At 41.5% G+C, this 22504-nt stretch overlaps 1 protein-coding gene across 1 annotated transcript; it reads left to right on the forward strand.

Moving 5' to 3' along the window:
* Positions 1 to 11928: 11928 nt before the first annotated feature.
* lbh (LBH regulator of WNT signaling pathway) lies at positions 11929 to 22053 on the forward strand. Its single transcript, XM_069707150.1, has 3 exons — positions 11929 to 12139; positions 16958 to 17060; positions 20079 to 22053. The coding sequence occupies exons 1-3, from the start codon at positions 12111 to 12113 to the stop codon at positions 20319 to 20321; spliced, it is 375 nt and encodes a 124-aa protein (XP_069563251.1). The 5' UTR covers positions 11929 to 12110; the 3' UTR covers positions 20322 to 22053.
* Positions 22054 to 22504: the final 451 nt, after the last annotated feature.

A 22504-nucleotide genomic window follows, 5' to 3' on the forward strand; every position in this document is an offset into this window, starting at 1 on the left:
TAGCCTCAGAAAGGCTGAATACCGGAATGGAAATGAAATGGCACAGAGTGCGAGGAGGAAAAAATTCAGAACTGAACATTACGTAACAAATCCAGTCAACACAAGGCTGCTGAAAAGACATTCTTCACTAAAGGTCCACTGACTGTTTTCTTTTTAAGCTTTCAGCTGTATCACAGGGTTTTGATTGGAAGATGAAGGTTTTTAGTTGTTGTGCAACTTCCAGAATCAATTATTCCATCATTAAGGAATGATTGCAAAGTCAAAAATGATGTGTTCCAACCCTAAATGTGGTCAGAATAACGCAGTAAACTGTTTGCAGATAAAAAAAACATGTGATTAATGGGTTTTGGATAGAAGTTGTTTTGCTGTTGTTTTAGATGTCATACAATGAGTTGGCAAGGTAACAAACAGCACTCCATGAATACTCTCATGTTAATAGTTTAGTATTCCACAAAAGGGACATTTCAGAGAATTTTCTTTACCTTTATCTAAAATGTTTTTAAACTTCACATACTCAGAAACTACTACTACTCAACTACACAGAGAAGATTGTACTTTTCCTGACGGTCCCTCCTGCTACTGAGGCAGTATGTGCACCTTAGGTGCATTCAGGTTTGTCTCTCATTGGCCATTAAGTTGTGATTGATTTTATGGCTGTTTTGCAGTGCTCTGTTTTCACAACGGAAAATCATATATTAACTTGCTCCCCTGTCCACAGAGAGGTCAAAGTCCCAGATCAGCCACAGATCAGCTTGCCTGCAGTTAGATGGGATTTTGTGTCTTGCTCATTGGTACTTCAGCAGGGCATTTAAAGTTCAGGCAAGAAAAATAGTACTCTTAAGTGTTTTCTACAGTGATTGTATGTTCAAATGTGTTTAGATCACTGGAGTGCACTTTGGAAACTATAATGTGGAATTCAAAAACAATCCTTCAGGCCCGTCTCTCATCTCAACGGTACTTTAGGCTCGATTCCACAGTGCAGACTGAAGTCACAATGGGAGACATCACAGAGTCACGGCCTGTAAATGTTAGCTTTAGTTTCTTTTACATCAACAGTTTACCCATCTCTAATTGGAACATGCCCCCCCCCTCCTCTTTCTATCCAAACACATAGACACGCACATGCACACATGCACACATACACTCACACGTTCAGATATACACTCCTGCATGCACATACACATCAAGAGGAATTATGGGAACATCTGGAGGAGCTCATCCAATGCACAGACAAACGTTTCCTGGAGAGCACCGAAAGAACCATCAGAGCGGCTTCAAACAGCCCGCCACTGCTAACACAAACACGCACACATACGCACACACCTCTTGGCTGCAGAGGGAAAGGCCAGATCAGATGAGCGGAGGGAACAAAGAGCGTCTTTTTGCACTCTGTGGCATTGCAGCACTTAAGGTTAACTTTCTGAGCACAAGGGCTGGCTTTCTTCTCCGCCAGTGTCTCATCTACACATCCTCATATACTGTATATGCCGCCCTGTCAGGGTCCCAGGCCCACCAGGACGCAGAGAAAGCCAAGCGGCATAGGGAGCTCCTTGTGAAACAATTTAAATATGTCAGGGTCAGGCTGTCAGGCCTCTGACAAGACCCTACAGCACGGCGTGCAGTGGGGAGGGATGACCGATATATTACATACGGATGTGTGATAACAGTAACTGTTTATCGTACAACTACATCAACTGACAAACATTGGGAGAGAGAAGAAGACAGATTCTCAAAGTAATGAGGAACAACACTGATGGATGACATGGCGGCTTGAGTTGTCGACGATGTCCACGCCAATTGCTAAAAATAAGAACCTATTTTCTCTTGTTTATTTCGCCAGCAGGGAAAACTACATTATTTAAATGCTCTAAAGCCATGGAGGAAATATAAACAGTGACACAAGCAGTACCCTATCATTGAATACAGGTGTTGTTTACGACATTTTTCTATTTTCAGATAATTGCGTACTACAACACCAGACAACAACAACAACAATTAACTAGGACTAAATGCTCTTCGCTGATACAGTGTGTTTTTCAAAGACATATTCAGCATAATTAAAACAATTTGCTATAGTTGGTCAAAAGCCAATTAAATTGTTTACACCAGTATCTTGAGTTCAGGCCCTGGAAGGAGGATGATAACTAAGATGCAGACACTAGTTTGTGAGAACAGAGGAAAAAGACCCTTATTCCAAAAACTGGAATTAACACTTGAATTGACTTGGAATTTTTTTTTATAAATACAACTAATATGATAAAACAACCGCACACTCATCCCTTTTAATTCAGAGTTCTTGTTCAGAAACACATTATCACAGTGACACAGTTAAAGCGGAAAAGAAGAAAACTAAATTTCCACCATTCAGTTTGAGACTTTTTCTTTTGTCCTGCAGGTTTGACTTTTTTCTTTTTCTAGAAAAAGTTTACTTCAATTCGGTTAAGCCAATAAATAGTTTTTTTTAAATTAATTATTATTATTATTTTATTTCCAGCCAACGGTGTTTTAGTAAGTTAGGGACCAGCTGTATTTACGTTTAAGCTTACCTGAGATCCTGAGGGGTCCATGGAGGCCTCCTCCATTGGTCCTCATGATGCCTCCCTCCTGCCGAAAATCCTCAGTTGTCCTGTCAGAAATTCACCGTACAAAAAAACAAAAACAAATCTAGCCTGTATATATAGTGCAGTTTGAATTTCAATTCACGTAAAAATTTTCCTAAAATATTCGGATAGCTATCGGCTATCTCATAGTCCTTTAACAGTCTCATTTCTCATTTAAAAGTACAAAAAAAACAAAAAACAACACAGAACTTTGTAGGATAATAGCAAATTCAAATGACAGAAACCAAACATTTCTGAACCAATAAAACGTGATATTTACATCTCTTAAACGCAGTAACTTCTGCAGTGAAGGGTTTCTATTAGGAGCTTGTTTATGTTTTGTTTGTTCAAGGGTCATAAACAAGCTGCTTCAGTTTGAACTACCAGAGGAAAAAAACGTAAACACACTCACCGGATATTTGTCATCAAAACTCATCGAGCTCTGGTCCTCCAGTAACCTTCAGGAGGTCAACAAAAAGACGAAACACGTTAAGTGTGTCTTGAATACCTCGAACATCAATGTTTAAGCAGCAAAACAACTTCATCTTGTCAGTGGAGCTAGCTCGCCTACCGATCCCGCTTCTTCTTTTTTTTTTTTCTTTGAATACGGACGCATTCTGCAGGCACCTACCGCCCCCTACCGGTCGCCTTGAAAACTGCAGCAACAACTCTACAGTTCAATATCAAAAAGCAGTGAGCTGTAGTCTGTGTTGAAACTTTGAATATGTCATCATTGTATTGAATAGCCCGAAATTTCAAGTCACAAAGTTCAGAGGGGGAGGGGGGGGAAACAAACTGTACATTTGAATATGTTAGTGTAAGGTCAAAGAAGACTATGACTCATCTCCAGTGCTACCATGTACATATTTTAGAATAGAGAATATTATACAATATGTAACATAGAATATATTGGCTAATATTTGATCAGATCAGGGATGTGTTTAAACAAACTTCTAAAACTATAGGGGTTTCAATTTTTTTTTTTTTAAATGTCAAATTTGAACCTTCTTCTTTCCGTTTTCTCCATCTCGCTGTCAGACACGGCAGAAAAACACAGTTTATCATTATCACCCCCTCTCACCTGAGACCTCACCTCTTGTCTCCCCTCTCGCTCCACTTCCTGACACCCCCCACCCCCTCCACCCGTTCGGCCCTTTCACCCTTTCTCTCCCCTGCCACTACCCATCTCTTCACACGTTCTCTCTCCCCCTCCCTCCCCCTGCTCACCTCCCTACCACCTAGTGAGCACATTTCCTTACTCCCTCCCTGCCAACAAAGGGGAAAAAAAGCTTTTACTCATTAGCGGATGACCCTTGCCCCTAGGCCACATTTTAAGAGGCTCTACTTGACTCCTGACATGGCCGTCAGCAATCAAAACATGTGCGTTCAGTGCATATAGACCTGGAAAAGGGGGGAAAGGCCAGTGCGTATTGATGCTTGCCTCGATGTGTGTGTGACAGCAGTCTGACAGCAGACAGACAGGTTCACTAACTACTGCACAAAGCTCTGTGGTGGTTCCTCTGTCCCCGGGCCGGACTCTGGCGATGTCTACCCGCAATAGAGATGGATCACTCTCTTTCGCTTACTCCTCATGTGGTTTGTTTGCAGGAGGCCCATTAGCTTTATCACCGATGTGTGTGTTTACTCATTGGGAGAGGTGAAGGGTTTAGGCATAGCGTGTCAGAGTCCGTGTATAATGGTGTCGATGCTTTTTCTAATTGCTCGCAGAAGTTGGATGTGGTAAGCTTGTTTAAGATCTGATGTGTTTGTGTTTCTAATTTCAAACACAGGACACAAACACACATATGCTGTTTATGTCACTGTTGGCCTCCCTCCTTCTACCACACGCACACATTCGCACACACATTCTGCCTGACCTAAAAAGTCATATATCGTATTCTTTTTTTCATCATTAAATGGTAGATAACAGCAGACGAGCAGCAGCATCAACCTGAGAATGTAAGCTACCCCGAGGCTCTCTCCTGCCCAGGTCAGTCTTTTAATGACGAAGCTGACAGCATATTCCCAGAGGCATTGTGCTGCTACTGTAGTAATAGCCCTTCATTGCTGACAGATTCATGCTCTCTCCTCGTTTGATGTGGCTCTCTCCTTCTGCTTCAACTTCGGCTTGTCTGCTTTTGGAAAGTTTTCTTCCAAGGAAAACTGAGCTTTTCAAAGGACAGCAAGCAAGCAATTAAGGTCGTCTCTGACCTGTTTTACTGTGTGGTAATGTGACATACCTCTGGGTGTCTCTGACACTAATATAGACATGTCTGCTGCTAGTACAGCAACTGAGAGCTGGTATTTTAACTGTTGAACAGATGTATTCAAATGGAGAGTAATCAATAAAGACGTTTCAAACAACTTTAAAGGAAATGGTTGGAAACTAAATTCTCTTGAATATCCAGATAAAGCATCATAGAATCAAATTCAAATTGGTCCATCAAACTCAACTGGATGGAGTTGGACATTGGAAGTCAGGCCTAGAGGTCAGGGTCGATGTTGGGCCCTGAATGCACCAAGACAGGCTGGATGAGGAGGAGGAGGAAGTTGTTGGTGGAAATCTCATCTGGGGCCTGTCTTCACCAGTCCACCACCCAAACCCTGTATTTGGACAGGGTTTCATTTTCAGCCTCTGAGTCCATGTGTAACAAAAAAACGCCTGCAATACCCAAGAGCTGAGCAGCAACAGCGACATATGGCCACCAGACTCCTTCACTCCTTCTTGCACTCCCGCCCTCCACCCTCCACTGCTCCTGCTGTTCCCCTGAAAACACTGTGTCCCATGGCATGAGCAAACATGTTTGGCCATCTTTCCTGTGAACGTGGAGAACGGCAGGACCCCCCTCTTCACAAAACCCATAAGACATCCCGTCTGCTTTTCAGTGTAACTCAGAACTGGTGAGACAACAAACCTTGAAGTTGGCTTTCTGTGACCTTTTAAAGGTATTTTAATGGCCCTATCTCCCCACCATTGAAATATTTGGTGGGGCAGGGTAATTGTATCTTCGTGAGGTGGAAAACAGCTAATCCTGTTTGAATAGGCTACCCTCTAGTGTTTGAAGTCATTATGGTTCGCTACAAGGCCTTGAAAGTCACCCTCCACACTAGCTAAGATAAATCAGAGCTCACTTGTTGCCCCAAAACAAATCTGCTGCTTGCTGAAGGTAATCACAAATTATTGAGTCTAAGTAAGCTTCACCAGGGTTGTTCCTATACTTGCAGGAACAGTAACTATTAATTGTAACATTTTGTTTTTTCCATGTCATGCTAATGCTTTTCAGATGCACATGCAGAGAAATAGAAAATTCGAGTTTTACAACTTTGTTGTTTTTACTCAGTCGTCTTTGCCTCACTTTCATCCTCCAACTTGATGTGAAACGGTGCCAGAAGATTGCACATCCATATTTACTCGTGTCCAAAATAACCAGCTGGCAAACATTGAGAAGCTGTTGTGAAAAGATTTATTTTGATTGAGAGGACATCTTTTCCATCCCACTGGTGTCGGTACAGGGTGGGATATATATGATGAAGTCAGTAATTTGGAGTAAAGGTCAAACTGAACATCCTTATACATTCTGTTACATTACGTTTATCTCCTCATCTCTGTCTGAAATACAGACCCAGGCCGCTGAGGGACAATCAAGGACAGGAATACAAATATCTGTGAGAAAGAAAAATCAACAGAAAAAAATTAATTGGAGTGAATGCAGTATTGTGTTTTGATACACACATAAATGTCTTACTTACTCAAACTGGGTCTGACCATGAAGTGATGGAAACTGAAGCCAAGCAGCGCCTTAGCACTTAGCTGATGTTACTCCATGTCTTCAGAATGTGTAAATAATCAAATGCTGGCTAAGCTGCTCACCACAATAACTTTATAGAATGTTAATAAGGGAGTTCAATGGTGTGTTTTCAATGCAGTTTTATGACAAACTTTTCAGTGCACTAAGCATTCATTAAACAAAGTTCAATTTGCCATTACTGCAGCCAGAGTTCTCAAAACCAGTGCAAATTAAATCACTTATATGTGAATGTGCTTAATGACGGGTTTTTGTCCACCTTCTGGTTGTGTGTGTTCCTGTTGCCCAAAATGTTTTTTGATGACGGAAATCTTTGATAAAGTGTACTGGGATCAAAAGTGTTCAAGTTGATGTCTGCATCAATCAAAGCAAATAAATATATTAAAAGAGCTATCAGAGAATGAATTTGATGGAAAATTCTGCACTCTGTTTGCTTTGGTCACTCTCCCATGGACGCTCTCTCCCAGCGACTCTGGACGGTTGTGTCACACCATCCAGCCCCAACTCTCCAACCAGGTGATGACAGCATTATGGTGGTCAGGTCCCCGAAGGGTTATGGTCAGTGTGTTAAAACATTATATAGTCCTTGAGAAGTGAGCAACAACTCTTTTTCACCTGCTCCGTTCACCGCTGTGTTTGGAGGCTGCAGACTCCCACGGATGTGTGAGGTCTTCATTTGTCTCCCTCACCACTGATAGCGGACTATAGTAAATATTTGAGAGAGTTATAGCCGGGATTGGATTAATTACATGCAGTCTTGAGTTTCTGCAATGCATCCTTTGTTCCCAGAGAAGTCACACAACATTAACAAGATGTCAAGCTGTGACCTGACATGGTTTGTCTCAGCGACTTGTTGGTTTCTCTAAAATTCAGTGTGATACTTCTGTAGAAGCTTCCTGTTTAGCAACATTTAAGATTACACACTCATAATCATGTCTACTTAATATCATGTCCAAGAGGCTGAGTTTTTAAGTCAGACAAGAGTAGTAAGGAGGAGGAGGAGGAGGTGGAGGTGGAGGTGGGGGGTAATGGAGCTTGACTAAACCAAGCGCTTGTACATAAATTGACATGTGCAATTAGGGAGATGTACACAGTCCCCCTGGTCTGTTTAAGATCTGGAATAGTTTCCTAACAGTTTCAAGATGCCCTGTTTTGGCTTTGGTTTCAAATCTAAATCGGGTTTGACCTTGCTGAATAATGGTGCCAGTGAAGTTCCTTCTGTTCTCTTTGGCCGAGGTCCAACTCCGCACCGTACATGATGGCAAACGCAGAACAAGGTTTGGCCTCATTGGAATCTGATGAATGGTGAAAGAAATCCTGACTTGAACTTGAATTCCTCACGATGGATTTTGCAAAGCGGTCATAAACACTTTTGGTTTGGGTTTCCTGTTTATATTGTGTATAGAGGTGGAGTGGGCACTAAAATTGTTGGAGTTGAGAGATTAGCTGGCATATTCGGTCTGGAAACTCAAAAAATGAAATACTTTGGGAAACTTCTTTCTTTTTTGTCCAGCCTTTTCTCTTCCTGCTTTCTTCAACTCTTGCTTGTAGATTACCCAAGTTTTCTCGGCAGCATTTCACACTGCAATATATGCATATGGAATAACAAAGTGGCATCTAATGGGTTAAAGACAGCTGCCAACATCTGTAGCTGTGGTTAGCTTTTAATTGTGAGGCCCAGCAAGCAGCATGGTGGAGAAGGGGGCTGGCAGGCCGCATATTTCAGCCGAGTGTTCACAGAGCAGCTCTCTGGGCCGGCCATGTGGGCTCAATGATGGCGTCCAGGGGTGCGCAGTGCTCCTATGAAATATTAAATCTGCTCGGCCCCAAAGTGCAGACAGACCACCTGCAAGCAAGCGTGGCGTGCAGCGAGCCCGGTGATCAGATGTCCCTCAGCAACACACACGCACAATCACACAGATGTATGCACGAGAAAAACAATCCTCATAATAGCACACCGGGTAAACTCGTAGGCCTGCACATGCTTTCACTAATGGACATAAACACATACAACAAAAAACAATGTGAACATGGAAACAGTCAGAATGATGTATGGAGGAGAGATTTCCTCTGCACAAATGTATTTCCTGGCTGTAATAGATGGAATTTCTTCAGTCATAAGAATGAGAAATATTTGTATTACATGTTTTATGTATGAGGCTTCTCCAATAAGTTCCTGTTTAATGACAGCAAAAGCTGAGAACCCAGTTGATGAAGAAAACAAATGAAAAACAAAAAAAGATTATGGAGGATACAGCATTACTTGTTATGATCACAGTCCAAGAAGAAACTTAAGCCTACTTTGAAAAGCAGCCAGGAGGACAACGGGTGCTTGTCGATTGCCGTCCCCTTCAGGGCCTCGTTCATTTACACGTTGTGCAGTCGGTCCTCAGCCTCCCCTCTGCTCCACAGAGACATCCCTGCCTGTCCAGATGTGCAGCTGTTCGTGTGGAGCAGGGATAAAAGCAGCTGGCCTGCATGTACGCAGGCTGAACAGTGGGGGTCGCCTTTCTCCGAACATATTTCTCTTGAGGAACTAACTGCTCAGATAATCCGATTTTACTCTCAACAGGTTCAAGAAAAGTTTACTTTCTTAATCCTTTACCATTTAAAGTAGCCAAAGTGGAATTATGAGAGTGGCTGTAACAATGATTCTACTGTAAAAAGAGGTCTCGTTAGGAAATTTGCAGAGGATTTTGTGGACATCACATTGTATTATTCCGTTTGTATTCTACCTCAGTTTTATGAAACAATGTACATATCGTGGTGCAAGGCACCTAAATCCTTTGTATCTTTGAGAATGTGTCATTGATAAAGAGTGTTGTGTGGGGTTCACCTAAAAGAAAACACTGCAAACCCTGGAATATTAACTGAGCAACTGTCAGAGGTGTTTCTGGCACCTGTTTTTTATAGTTACTTTGTTAACCAAGATATCCTGACTTTGACATTTAGAAGCTAGTATTTACCTATCATTAAAAGAAAACATTAAGATCATAAAAAGGGAAAAAGAAGCAAGAATTTATGCACTGAAGTAAAAAAAACATGCAGAATATTGTCAAATGATTTAGAGTACTGTAACAAATTAAATAAGATGTAAATGTAATATTTCTACATGTCTATAAACTATTCAGAATAGGACTATATGTTTTCTTATTTAAAGAACACATTCAATTTTTTTTCTTGCCAACATGTACCCACATGCCTTGCAACTATATTTCACTGTAGCTGTAGTTGTACTTCATGCAATATCCAAACTTTAGTAAATACAGATAGGCCTCTGCGCTTCCTGCAGTCCCTCCTGGTGACTAAGACACTGGTGACATCATGTGGTCAGTTTGTGTCAGTGAATCTTTCAAAATATATGGGTTTTTTTTTCATTGTTGTTTCTCAGTTATCTGTTAGGGGGTGCTAAACTCTATCAGGGGTTCATGCTTTGTGGACAACCTTCTCGAAAGACAGCGGCTGCTTGTGACATCATCACGATATCATGTGATGTCACGGGCTGAGTCACGTTCAAGGCTGTTGCTAACAAGCTGCAGTGACACTGAATGGAAATGAATAATATCCGCGTACCATTCATAAATGACAACGTCTTCACAGTATGCTGCACTGACGTCACTGGCAAATACTATTTCCATTTCAGCTCCATGGTTCTGAATTTTAACATTGAAGGCAACATTCATAGTCAGGTGGAAGCAAAGACCTTTTTATTTCACATAATACTAAAACTAAATAATCCGTAACAACAGTAAACAAACCTTTACTTACCATTTTAATTGGTTTTGAATTGGAAAAAAGTCATCTCTGACTCAATTTTCAATTACTGATGTTGCAGACCATATGTTGTTGTTGTTACACATCTTTGTTCTCCAGGCTCTGTGCTTTGAACTACATTCAGTTTGAAATGAATTAGGGATACTACATCAATATGCCAGGTCCCAGCTTTAATTGAGCAGGTTTACAGTATTGAAAGAACTGTATGAGATATAGCCGATCTAACGCATGGTGCCCAAAATGCAAGGGCTCTGAAGTAATCAGACACTGATTTGTTTCAGCTGTGTCGTTTCAACGTTGCAATAAAGGGCTTGTGAATGGCTCTGAGATGATTAAGAGTTACCATTTATTGAGGTGTATAACCTTTAACACTCAGCTTTGTAATCTGTTTGGTTTTCTGCTCAAAGAAACAGCAGAGACAAAAAGTTCCAAAGAAGAAATGCCCCTTAAGTCAAAAAGGCAGGCTTACGACCTTCGAATTTGTAAAATCCTCCTGCCTGCCTTCAGCACTTAAATATATCCGTTTAAGCCTTTAATTGCTCTCAGTTTGTTTCAAACCAACCAAGATGTTGAGGCAAGGGCAATGGTTTTAATATGACTATAAAACATTTGAGTTGGTCCAGTTGAACATGTGTGTTTTCCTGAACGGCAGCATCATGTGAAAAGCAATACTACTCTGAATCATCATGCCGGTGGACAAAGTAAAGCATACAAACAGTTAACAGAGCCGACCTCTTCGTGAGAACTGAAACCTTTTGACCTTTATAGTGTGAGCGGTGTCACTGATGATCATTTCTTTTTGAGCTGCATGATAATATGGTATTTATCTCACCTCAAAGCAAACAATTAAAAACTTGAAACTAAAAAAAATACCTTAATTAAGTATATTGTATATCCGTTATTAACCTGTTCGGGATAAAGCGGGTATAGATAATGGATATCCGTTATTATGAATGGGACATCTAAGCACATGATTTGGTCACTAGGTGGCAGTGGAGGCCTACCTGCATTGCACCCTCTGCACCTAAAGCTGGAGCTTGTCCTGTGCACCTGCTTTCCTTGAGCCAAATGTACAGTACACTGCGTGCAGGGAAAAGGCCTGGGCATTTTATAAGGTGTGAAGGTCAACTATGTGCTCGAGGTGCCGACCATGACGTTAACGTGGTCATGTCCTGGAAAATCAGGCTTTTTAAACTTTGATGACATCATTTTGACATTTGTAAAACGGTCTGGGGTGGACACAAAAAGCCCCACACTGTGCATGTATTTTGTGCGTGCAGTTTTATATGATAGCCTACATTAAAAGAAAATACCCTGCTGTGTGGCCATTCATTGTTACTGAAACATACAGACATTGACTTGCCCTTGGAATACATTTGTGAATGAGCCTAGGCGGAGATGTTCTCCCTCCCCTCCCCTCCTCATTTGGATGAATGTCACGCACAACCAAACGGGCAAATCAGTGTGTTTTTTGTCATTCAAGAGGAGGTAAGACTGTCATTTTGTTGCCTTGGAGACTACAAATCAATAGCATCGTGCAGTATCTTTTTGTCCATTCCCGATGAGCGGGTTCAGCCGCTGCTGTCGTCATCAGGGCTGGGGGCGGAGGGGCTCGAGTCACCTGTGCTCTGATTGGTCCCTGCCGTTAATGAGTTGCCATTGAGGATTTTTGGCTCGTGCGGATGGGGAGGTGTGTCTCCGGTTGCGCGAGTACACGCCTCTTGCATAAATACTCAGCACAGCTGTGGTTCTGATCAGACGCACCAATTTGAAGAGCTGCGTTTCTCTGACCGGGTTGGAAGACTTTTTATTTTTCACAGTTACTTTCGGTTTTGCTGCCGTGTTGAAAAAGAAAGACAGAAAAAGTAGAGAGAAGTCAGTGGCATTAGTTAGATCACCCCCAACAAGAATTCACAGCAGGTGTGAATTCATGTCTGTATTTTCACCGCAGATATACGGGTGAGTACTCGCATCTTTTTCCACTGTCATCTGCTCATGTGTCGTGTTCTTTGTTTTGTGCTTCATTTTACTTCCTTGATAGGAATGCCTATTGAATGATTTGCCTTTGCACCTGACAGACAAGGACAAAGAAAGACATAGTTGTGGTTTGTTTAGCTTGGTGATTTCCCTCGCAATCATCCACCTTTGTTGCTACACCCACTCTTGTTTCCTTTGAGATGTTCTGTGGGGTGTTGTCTTTGAAATAGGAAATCTCGCGGCACAAAGATGGGAAATATGTCAAAGAAAATTCGAAGCAAGGTATGTCTCACCCTGCTTTCCCTCCTTCCCTCCTAAATTTGGCAAATTTAGTTGTCAGGATCCAGCTTCATAAACGTTGCTGCATTATCCAATTTAGAAAGGTCACATTGGTCACATGGTGTCTTCTTAATTTTTAGCCACTCTATTAAGGGGTAAATATACTCTAATCCCATTTCCAAGACCTTATTTAAACCTCAAAGCCCACAGACTTACTTTGCTGCTTCTGAATGGATGACGCTGATTCATCCTTTAGTGCTGCAGGTGCAGTGCAAGTGGAGAAGGATGGAGGCACACTACAGTATCTGTTTCTAATGTAATTTTTTTTTCTCAGTCGACAATCAGTCCCCTAATTTATTGAAACGGGAATATCGAGTGCCTCTTTGTTTGTTTGAGCGCTTCTGTTCTCTTAGCTGTTGCTTGTTTTTGTCTGTGTAGAGAGGATATGCAAGTTGCTTTGAAATATTGTTTTGCGAGCACTGTTAAAACCTCAGTAGGCTTCTGTATCTCTTCCAGGAAGTTCTGGATCGACCTCTTTACTGTAACCACACTTTGCTTTCTTGCCATGTGCACAGTAGGCTTGCTTTTCTGTCGTCTCTAATGATATGTCTGTGATGCATATCAAAACAGGGCTTCACTTTTTCTTCAGTTCTTCAGTTTCGTTTGACTGTAGTGCTTCTGAGCAGTAAAATCTTTGAGCCTGTGTGAACAGGAAGACATTTTCTCACAACAATAGCTGCATCGAAACCACAATATATACACAACAGCATATAGAGAAAACTTGGTGAAAGTTTTAGTTTTTACTTCCTTGCCACAAGTAATTGACACTTGATGTCTTTTCAGTGGCAGAGTCGACCCACAGGAGTCTGGATACAACCCATTCATGCCTGCTCGCTCCTTGAGTCTTCTGCAGAGTTGTGTGACTCTGGATGTTGGAAAGCACGGCGCTGGCACTGCACTTCAGCAGCTTTGCCCTGTCGCCACACAGTCTGAGATTTATGATACTAGTAGTAGTAAGAATTTGGTGCGGGGGGGGGGGTGTAGACAGACAATGTTGATAACGCAAGATGCAAATTCCCCTCTTGTGCAGCGAGATTGTTGCAGAGACCACTTGGGCTTCTGTCAGCACAGCTACAGCAGAAGGAGCTAGCTTTGGCTTTTTTAAAGTGGTGAGACGGGTGGATGAAACTGGTGTCACACTTGCATGATTACACACATGATTAAGGCTATCAGTATTATAGTATAATATTTTGAAATAATTATTTTAACTATTTTGAAAGGCTGTTTTGGCAAAAAAAAAACTTGCATGTATGTCCTGTTATTATGTTACTGCGACCTACTGTTATATAAAAGGCTCGAGCATAGCGTCCCAGTTAGGAATGGGATCTTTGTATCATCAGGCACATTGAGTGTTTTAAAAAGCAAAATTCGAGGAGGCTGCTAAGCACAGCAGATGTACCTCTGCAAAACATATCAGTTTCTCTTCTGGTCATGTGTCTGCTTTTCCATGTCTGATGTAGAAAATCTCACTTCTTTCTCCTGTGACGCTAATGACGGCAAAAAAACCCACTGGAAAGGTCATCACCATTCGACTTGGGCCTGCAGTGGTCTCTTGTCAAATTTATGCGGATGAACTTGTCAGTTAATTTATCATCTAAGATGGTGCCTCCAAATTGCTTATGTCGTTAAACGACTGGAACGTACTTTCTTTAAAATGGGCAAATGCTTGAGCTCCACACTTTAGTTACCCTTCTGATGCGTAGCATGGACACATGGTACCAAACAGTCCTGTGATGGTACCTGCTGTCCATCTGTGCCCTGGCTGGCTGTGGCATTACAAACCTGGCAGGACCAGGTATGCATTTTGTTGACTGGGTCAATAGGTAAAGAGATTTACTGCCATCTGCCCCACCAGCTTCTCCCAATAATCAGCGAGACCATTTGTCTTCCAATGTGTCTCTTGCTAAAACAGAGTTGGACGGTCTGTCCATTTTGTACAATGGGATGCAGCAGTGTCACCACATAGGTAACTGCAGTTGTGGTCCATGCTGGTCTTGTGTCATAGATACAAGCCGGTCACTTGGATAAGTAACAATGTGTCCTCTGGGTATTGTAGTGTTCCACTCTGACGGGGACATGCTGTTCATCCCTCGCTGACACTTGAAGCAGTAATAGCTTTGACTGTAATTGGTGCATGTTTGTTTCCTCCCAGGTTGACTTTTTACTTGCGCACCCCCACTTCCTCCTCATTGTGCCCCTTTATGTTTTATTAGGCCGATGTTCTGTTATTCTTAGCCGAGCAGGATGTTTATACGATCCCCGAACAGAAATATGACTGGCAAGGCTCAAGTGTTTATCTTTCTTTCCCTTCGCTCCCTCCCTTCCCCTGTCCTCCTCTGCTCAGGTCTTTACTGTCACTGTTCATCCCTCCGTCTCCTCCTCCACTGCTTTTTTGCGTGCCTGCCTCGCCCTCTTCTGCACCTCACTCAAGGATGATATAAGTTGAAGAGCAGCCCCAGCAGACATTATTTTTCCATGTTAAACCTTGCATATCCTTCAAGCCTCCTTTTCTTTTTTCTTTTTGGATATCCGGCTATTGTTTTGGCCAAGTATGCCGTGTCGTCTGGAAAGGTTACTTACAGTGATTCAGTCAGAAGCTTTTCAATTTTCAAATTTTCAAAACCACCCTGCACCCCGCTGGGATGTTAGTGTTTTTTCTCATTAAAGCAACAAGAGGTGTGTGTCTAACTTTAGGGATGGAAAAACTCATGAACTGCCATTGCTTCAGGGGATAATGATCTCCTGAAATTGAGTGACACATGTCACATGATTCAGTCCTCCTCAGGTTGAATTTGTGTTGGTTGGGCTTCTTAATTGAGGCATTTGAGCTACTTTAAACAGAATTGTACAAATCAGAACTTTCAGATTGCTTTCTGAAGGTTGCAGATGGAGATTGTGGAGGCTTAGAAATCTTATGATCTTTACCAAGAATCAGTATCTTTACAGGAATGAACAATCTAAGCCTTTTTTCTTTGAAAGTATTCTTAACTTTGAGACTGAATGAAAGCCTCATTCATGAGGGACTTTGTTTTTATCTGCAAGAATTTTCTTGAATTTAAACTTTTCTTTCATGCAGGTAGTATGGCAAAGAATAGCACAATATACATTAATGTAGTGTTTTTCAGGACAATGAAGTCAGTATGAGTCATAAATGGAGACAAAAAGACAGCTGTGCTTCACTTGGAAATTCCACTGAATAAGTTTCATCTTAATTGAAGTTGAGGCGAAATGGATGTAGGGTTTTACACAGTTCATTTTTTAAAGAGACAACCATTTGTGTGACTTATTTAATTTTGAAATTCTTCTCTTTTTTTTTTTTTTAGCTTTTTCAAATAGACTTCAATGCAATTTTGGAGATGATTGTATTAAACGGTCAAATTAATTCAGTGGAAAAGCCTGTTTTACATAATAATCCCTTATTTTAAAACCATGTTTTAATCACGTGGTGTAATATTTCACCATTCTGCTTATCCAGAAATATTTTTTTTTTTTAGTTAAGATTCAAAGTAGGTCAAGTGAAGCCCACTCATCTCATCCTAAAAAAAAAAAACAAGTCCATTGACTCAGATAATGTGAGTGAGCTCCTTGCTGTGTTCTGTTTTTCTTTGTCCTATATAGCCAGTGACCACACAAACCACAAGCCTGTGGCCACTGACTACGAGGGACTAGGCTTTAAATAGAGATCGTGAGAAGGCCGACCAGCATCATGCCTCAAGACGGCGTCTGTCAGTCCTGGGACCTGCTTCAAGTCTTTTTTTTTTTTTTAAAGCTCTGCTGCAACAATGCTGGATAGTGAGCGCACTAATGATGGATAAACAACCTCTTGTTACTTTCATCTAAAATGGAAAATTTGGCCGAGTTTTGATGGAACTCAGTGCATCAAGTTCCTCCCCAGTCAAATACCACAACACGCCCCCAGCACACTCTCACAATGACTGTTCCCTGGTTGCTAGCTCAGCAGCACATTTAGAAACGGCCACCTTATGCAAGCCACATCATGAGCCGTGCAGCTTTGCAGTGCATTAGCACAGCAGAGAACCAACTGGATGTTTGGTGTGTTGTGGTCAAGCTGTGCAGTGTAAACAAAACTAAAACATGCAGAGAGGTAAATCAACCATGGCTTTCAGATTTTAACTCTTTCTGCTGGTTTGATAGGTGTGGTGGTTTTAGTTTTCTTCTCTTCATATGCTATTATTGACCGTTTTTATTCTCTGTTTATCCTCATTGTACACAACCTGTCCCGTAATATATATGGTTCAAAACAAACTGGGATTGCATTTATATTAATTGTAAACTTTTTGATAGTTCATCACTATAAATCTTTTACGTGTCGTGCAATTTCCTCTCAGGATGAATAAACCCAGAATTTCTGCCGCTAAACGTATGTTTCTCTCCTCAAATTGTGCCACAATCATCACCGTCTCTAATCACACTGCTGCTTCTCTTCTTTCAACCCTGCAGCCCAGTGTTTGTGCCCAGCCGAGATATGACTGAGGTGATGATCAACAGCACCCCCATGGAGGACATGAGGCTCAGCCCCAGCAAGGACAGACTCTCCTTCCAGGTAGGACGCACGCACGCACGCACGCACGCACGCACGCACGCACACACACACACACACACACACACACACACACACACACACACACACACACGACAGGGAAACACTGCTTCCTTCCCAATTCCCTGCCCGTGCATTTTTATGTGGTATTGCCATTTTACACCCATTGTCATCCATTTATTATCATGAACTGGATTGACGTCAGCATGGACAGGAGGGAGCTGCTGCTGTATGTTGAGGTCTTATGTGGTGGTGAAAATGTCTGTATAATGTGTATAAACAGAGGGATTTGAGATTTATTCAGTTATTCATTTCTTTTAAAGTTTTATTTTCTATTTTGTTTCTACTTAAATTTAAATATGCAAAACCCCTGGCCAAGCTAAACTTTTTTGTTGACAATACAATCATTTTAGAACAGTTTAACTACATATACCATTTAAAAAAATAAATAAATAAAAAAAAGGAAATTTGCCATGCTAAGAAAACATGACAGCAAAATTCTGCATCCCTTATTTCTCAACCATGTTGGGGAAAGGACATTGTATATTATAGTTGTCCTAATTTAAACCCACAGTGTAAATACATGAAGTGGAAATTGTCATTTACTGTGGTCTGTCACAAAGATAAACCGCGCAGATTGAGAGGAGAGAAGCGGCCATCAGGTGGTCATGACAAGCAGCTTTGTTTTACCGTCAGCTCAACGGGGCCATCCTGCAAACTAAACTATTTAAACACACAGCTGCTTGCTTTGTTTAGTGTCACGTTTCTATTTAGGTGGTGAGAAAGAAAGAAAAGAATTAAAGGGCCCTCTGTTAATCCTGTTAAAATACTGAATTGATTAAGTCAGTCATTCAGGACAGGCAGATGGAAGAATTACCACAGAGGCCATCTTTTGTTGAAAGCTAATCTTATCCAAGATGGATTATAATTGAATTATCATAGAAGTATGTATTCAGAACATGTATAAACCTTCTACAACAGTCTGTGCCTGCTGTATGCAGACACAGACTCTGAGAGGATGTAGACTGACCCAGAGGAAAAGGCTGGCTTCCTCTCTCTTCAGTTCACACTCCAGCTGTGAGTCTGTCTGAGAGGATGAGAGAAGTGGGGAGAGGGTGGGTGGGGGTGTATGCCAGTATGCCAGTATGCCACTCTTTCTATCCCCACTCTGCCCAATGACCCAGGCTCTCCTTAGAGAAGCACTGTATGAAGCAGTGATGCTACAGTCACTTCCTCTGATGTGGGTTCCGGGGATGTTGACTCAAAGTACTTGACCATAGAACTCCAGATGCTCTTACAAAAGGTATTGAAATGAATGTGACCTATAGCCTATAGAAGAGAAACTAGCGTCGATAGATGTTGATTTACTGGATTATCATATCAAAGGGCAATGTCATGATTCAGGCTTATAGAGCCCCCTCCGCTCGACTACACATGCTACTAGAACCTAAAATAGCCAGCATCGTGCCTGGGTGATGTGTCGTCACTTCCTGCCACTGAGACAGAAACAAGCTATTACACGTGTTAGCTCGGTGTCAAAAGGCAAGGTCACTCCGTGCCCAACTCCCCTCGGTGCTGACGCACGGCGGGGATTGGCGCTGCAGGCCAAGAATGCAAATCCCGACAGTATGCATAAAACACATACATGCTCCCACATATAATTACACTTCTTTTTGAGATTTTTTTTTTTTTTACACTGTGGGGTTTGGAGAATGTCAAAGCTACTGATGGACACCACACATGCAGGCTTTTATAACCTGAGAATTTTTCACATTCTCACATTCACAAAGCATATTTATAGCTTTTTTTTTTTTTTTTTTTAATCTTTTTCCACTCTTCTCATCTGTCTCTTATGGAATTCATGGAGACTTAGACACAGCTGGATCCCCTCTATCTCTTCATGTCTCACTCTCTCTCCCACCTCATCTAATGCTTTCTTTCCACTCGGCTCTTTGCCCAGACAGCGACATCGCCCCCGCCACGCCAACTCCCAACCCCCTCCCCTCAATGTCTTAGAGTGAAATATGCAGGTCTAAAAATATTCATCCACTTTATCCAAACAACAGCAAAAAAAATAAAAAAAAATGCTGTTCTTGGAACAGGAGTGGCAGGCTTTTTTCCGCGGGGCCATTTCTCCTGTTCCTGAGAACAGAGAAAGTTGGAGGTTGCTGTCCAATCTTGCCAGGACAGGGAATGCATGTAATCTCTGTTGTCAGAATGTCTCTCATGCCCTTCAGTTCACATCCAAACATTTGAGTGTAGCATGCTGCGTTTATAAGCAGACATATCAGTCTGGATTATTTGATAACTCCACCGATTTCATGTCATCTCCTAAACCATTTTTCTGACTGCATGTCCACAGGAACACAGTATTCTAATGCCGACTGTTAAACGGATGGATATTCTATTTGCAAACAAATCACGTCTCAGTAAATCGTTCACTTTTTTTTGTTGTTGTTTGTTTGTTACTATTCGATTCAAAATGCTACGATTATGCTCTTGTATAATCTTCCGAGTAGTGGGTGATGTGGATGAGTTCATAAGCAGCTACGAGCTGCTTGGCACAAGGCAGTGAGATTAAACATGATGCAGCATTTACTGTCAGTCTCGCGAGCAACGCCTCATTTACCCCATACGCAGCTGTTGATGTAACACTTACTTGTGCAATTTGTTTTGCCAGTGTAGCTGAAGGAATGTGGGATGGGCAAGAGCAGGTATGCCACTGGGAATCTAAGCAACCACTTCCCATCACTGATGTTTAGTCTTCACATCATTTTCTTCACTGTTGTTTAGCCTTGTAGTGGAGCCTGCGACAAGATTCAAGACTTCGGTTCTGGCGTCCAAGAGCCTTCTGCACTGATCAGAAAAAAGCTCACAAATAATATTTTGCCTTTTGAGGTGGGACAGCTGATGCTCCTATCTTGACACAGCCTACTTTGCATTTCAGAGATTATTTTATGTTAATTCCCGAGGTTAATGAAGGACAAATAACCTGTTGTTACTCATGTCTTTCCTCTTCAGATATTCCCAGACCCCTCAGACTTTGACCGATGCTGTAAACTCAAAGATCGCCTACCATCCATCGTGGTTGAGCCGACAGAAGGAGAGGTCGAGAGCGGGGAGCTTCGCTGGCCTCCAGAGGAGTTCCTGGTCAGTGAAGAAGAAGAAGAAGAAGAAGAAGAAGAGGAGGAGGAAGATGACGACGAGGAACAGAACACTGGCAACATCCAAAATGGACAGCCGACACAGAATTCTCAGCACTAGAGACTGTGTTGTAGCACCCATACACTCTTGGTTCCTTCTTTCTGATGGACTTTCCCTTTCACACACTGGTTAAACTTCACCTCAGCAACCCAGCACATGCGACCGAGGGACACATTCAGTGTCTTGTGATGCCATCTTGTCGCCTGTGACACCAAAAAAAAAAAAAAAAATATGAAAAAAAATTCTCCCACAAGAGAAGCAATACACACACAGATTTCTCACAATAATTTATCCTCCTGGACTGTAATCCCATGAAAATAGACTTAAAAAAAAAATTGGGTAGGACCTCTAACCTCCACCTACTTCCTACCATGTCCTGTTTGGACACCAGCAGCTCAGTGCTCCATGGACAGCTCTTAATCTGCAGCGGGCTACTACTGCTCTGTGCTTTTTTCCAAAATGGCTGGCGTCATGACCCCAGAGACTGCATACAGAACTATTGTGGTACCTGTGGGAATTATTGTACAGTACACTGTCCATGTTTGTGTTGAGTTTTGGGATTGCTATGTTAATTATTGTGATTGTCACTGCTGTCTATAGATTTGTCTGTTTCTGGGAAGTGACTGATTGGGATTTTTTCTTCTTTTTTTTTCTTTTTGAGAAGTGGGTGTTTTGTGCAAAATATTACTGGGATTAGTTTTTCCCCTCACAGGATTTGTCTAAATTATACTTTTGTGACCTTGTTGGGCATTCACAGTAAAAAAAAGAAAAAAAAAAAGAAAAGAAAAGGCAACCAGGAATTATTTCACAGAAGTGAGCAGAAAATGAAAGAGGGTTAAAAAAAAAAAAAAAGAACAAAAAGAATCGCATGCCCTGCAATGTTTATGCTATAATCCTCTCATCACATTGGCCTCCTTGAACCCTTATGATGAACAGTGCTCGGATGACAAAGCAGAATAGTACAGCTTTAAGACTGAAATGCGACATAAATGTTATTTTTAAAAGGGGAAACCTCGGTATAGATGGAAAGCTTTTGTAAAAGCACTTGATAAAGCGATGTACAGACCCATATGAAGGATGTGTAAATACTTGTTCCCAATGAGACAACTCCTGAGGCCTTGTAGTGCGCTGATCTTGTTTGTACTATAAGGTTTGGTTTATTTTATAGAAAGGTGAATACTGCGAGTCCCTCTGAGCTGTACATGTGAGCTAAAAGTTGACTGTCTTTCTTAGTCTTCCTTTTCTTTTTTTGAAAACAGCCATACTTTTGACATCATAATGTACAGACCGCAGAGTTCACAGATAAGGATAACAGGCAATATCTAAAACAGTATTTAAGATTTAAAATGACTTCTGATGCTTGCCAGAAGCTGTTGATGGGAGTTTGTAATTGTTTTCTGGTAGTAATGTTGTTTTATTTGCCTGTATAATTTCAAATGTTTTTGTTTGTTTATTTTTTCACTTGATCATCACAACTTACTGTTTGTGGAACAAGTCTGTGGAAAAGATTTCATTCTTTGTGTACAGTCTGATGTTACTGTTGTAGAAGCATGACCGAGATGTGTCTTTTTTATTTTTTCCTCTCATTGGAGTGGCATTAGGGCTTTGTACAGAACATCTCTCTTTCTCCTGTCTGTCACCTACAGGTCCCACGTTGTTTTTGTAAAGCTCAGGGAGATTAGCCGCCATCTTTCTCTTGGTTTTCGTTTTGTTTTTGTGGGGTTTTTTTTGTATTTAAACCACTTTTTCTCAGTGATGATTACAGAGGCTGTAAATAAACATTTAAATTTGCTACCCAACTGTGTGTGAGTCAACTGTGGGAATAACTGACTTGAACATAAAGTAAATAACTATTTTTACAGGGGTAATCCTCTGGTGCATTTAGTTTCCATAGACACTTTGCTGTGTTTACTTTCATCTTCCCCGCGCACAGTTTCCCCCTCTCACTTCACCTGCAGTGGTTACAGAGAAGCAGTACTTCCTGCTCGGCATCTTCCACATACAGATTCTCTCTCTACGAAAACAGATGCATGTGTCATAAGTGCATATATAGAAGCGAGAGCAGGCCACATGCTACTTCCTGTCTTGAACTTGCACACAATCTCACTCCTAGTAACAACAAAATCTCATTCCTCAACACTGAACAGCTTTAGTTTAAAAAAATAAAAACAAATTATGTTTGAAATATTAAATTAATGGTATCCAGCAGTGCGGAGAACAAGGAATTGACCTGCCAATCTTTA

This window comes from Brachyistius frenatus, unplaced genomic scaffold (genome assembly GCF_029030835.1).
Source record: "Brachyistius frenatus isolate BFR_SWC_R1_liver_20210118 unplaced genomic scaffold, ASM2903083v1 Contig_67, whole genome shotgun sequence".
Lineage (NCBI taxonomy): Eukaryota > Metazoa > Chordata > Actinopteri > Embiotocidae > Brachyistius > Brachyistius frenatus.

Coding starts and splice junctions, on each gene's coding strand:
- lbh (XM_069707150.1), top strand. CDS start 12,111: ATGTCTGTATTTTCACCGCAGATATACGG. Junction 12,140..16,957: donor TTTTCACCGCAGATATACGG/GTGAGTACTCGC, acceptor TCAACCCTGCAG/CCCAGTGTTTGTGCCCAGCC. Junction 17,061..20,078: donor AGGACAGACTCTCCTTCCAG/GTAGGACGCACG, acceptor TTTCCTCTTCAG/ATATTCCCAGACCCCTCAGA.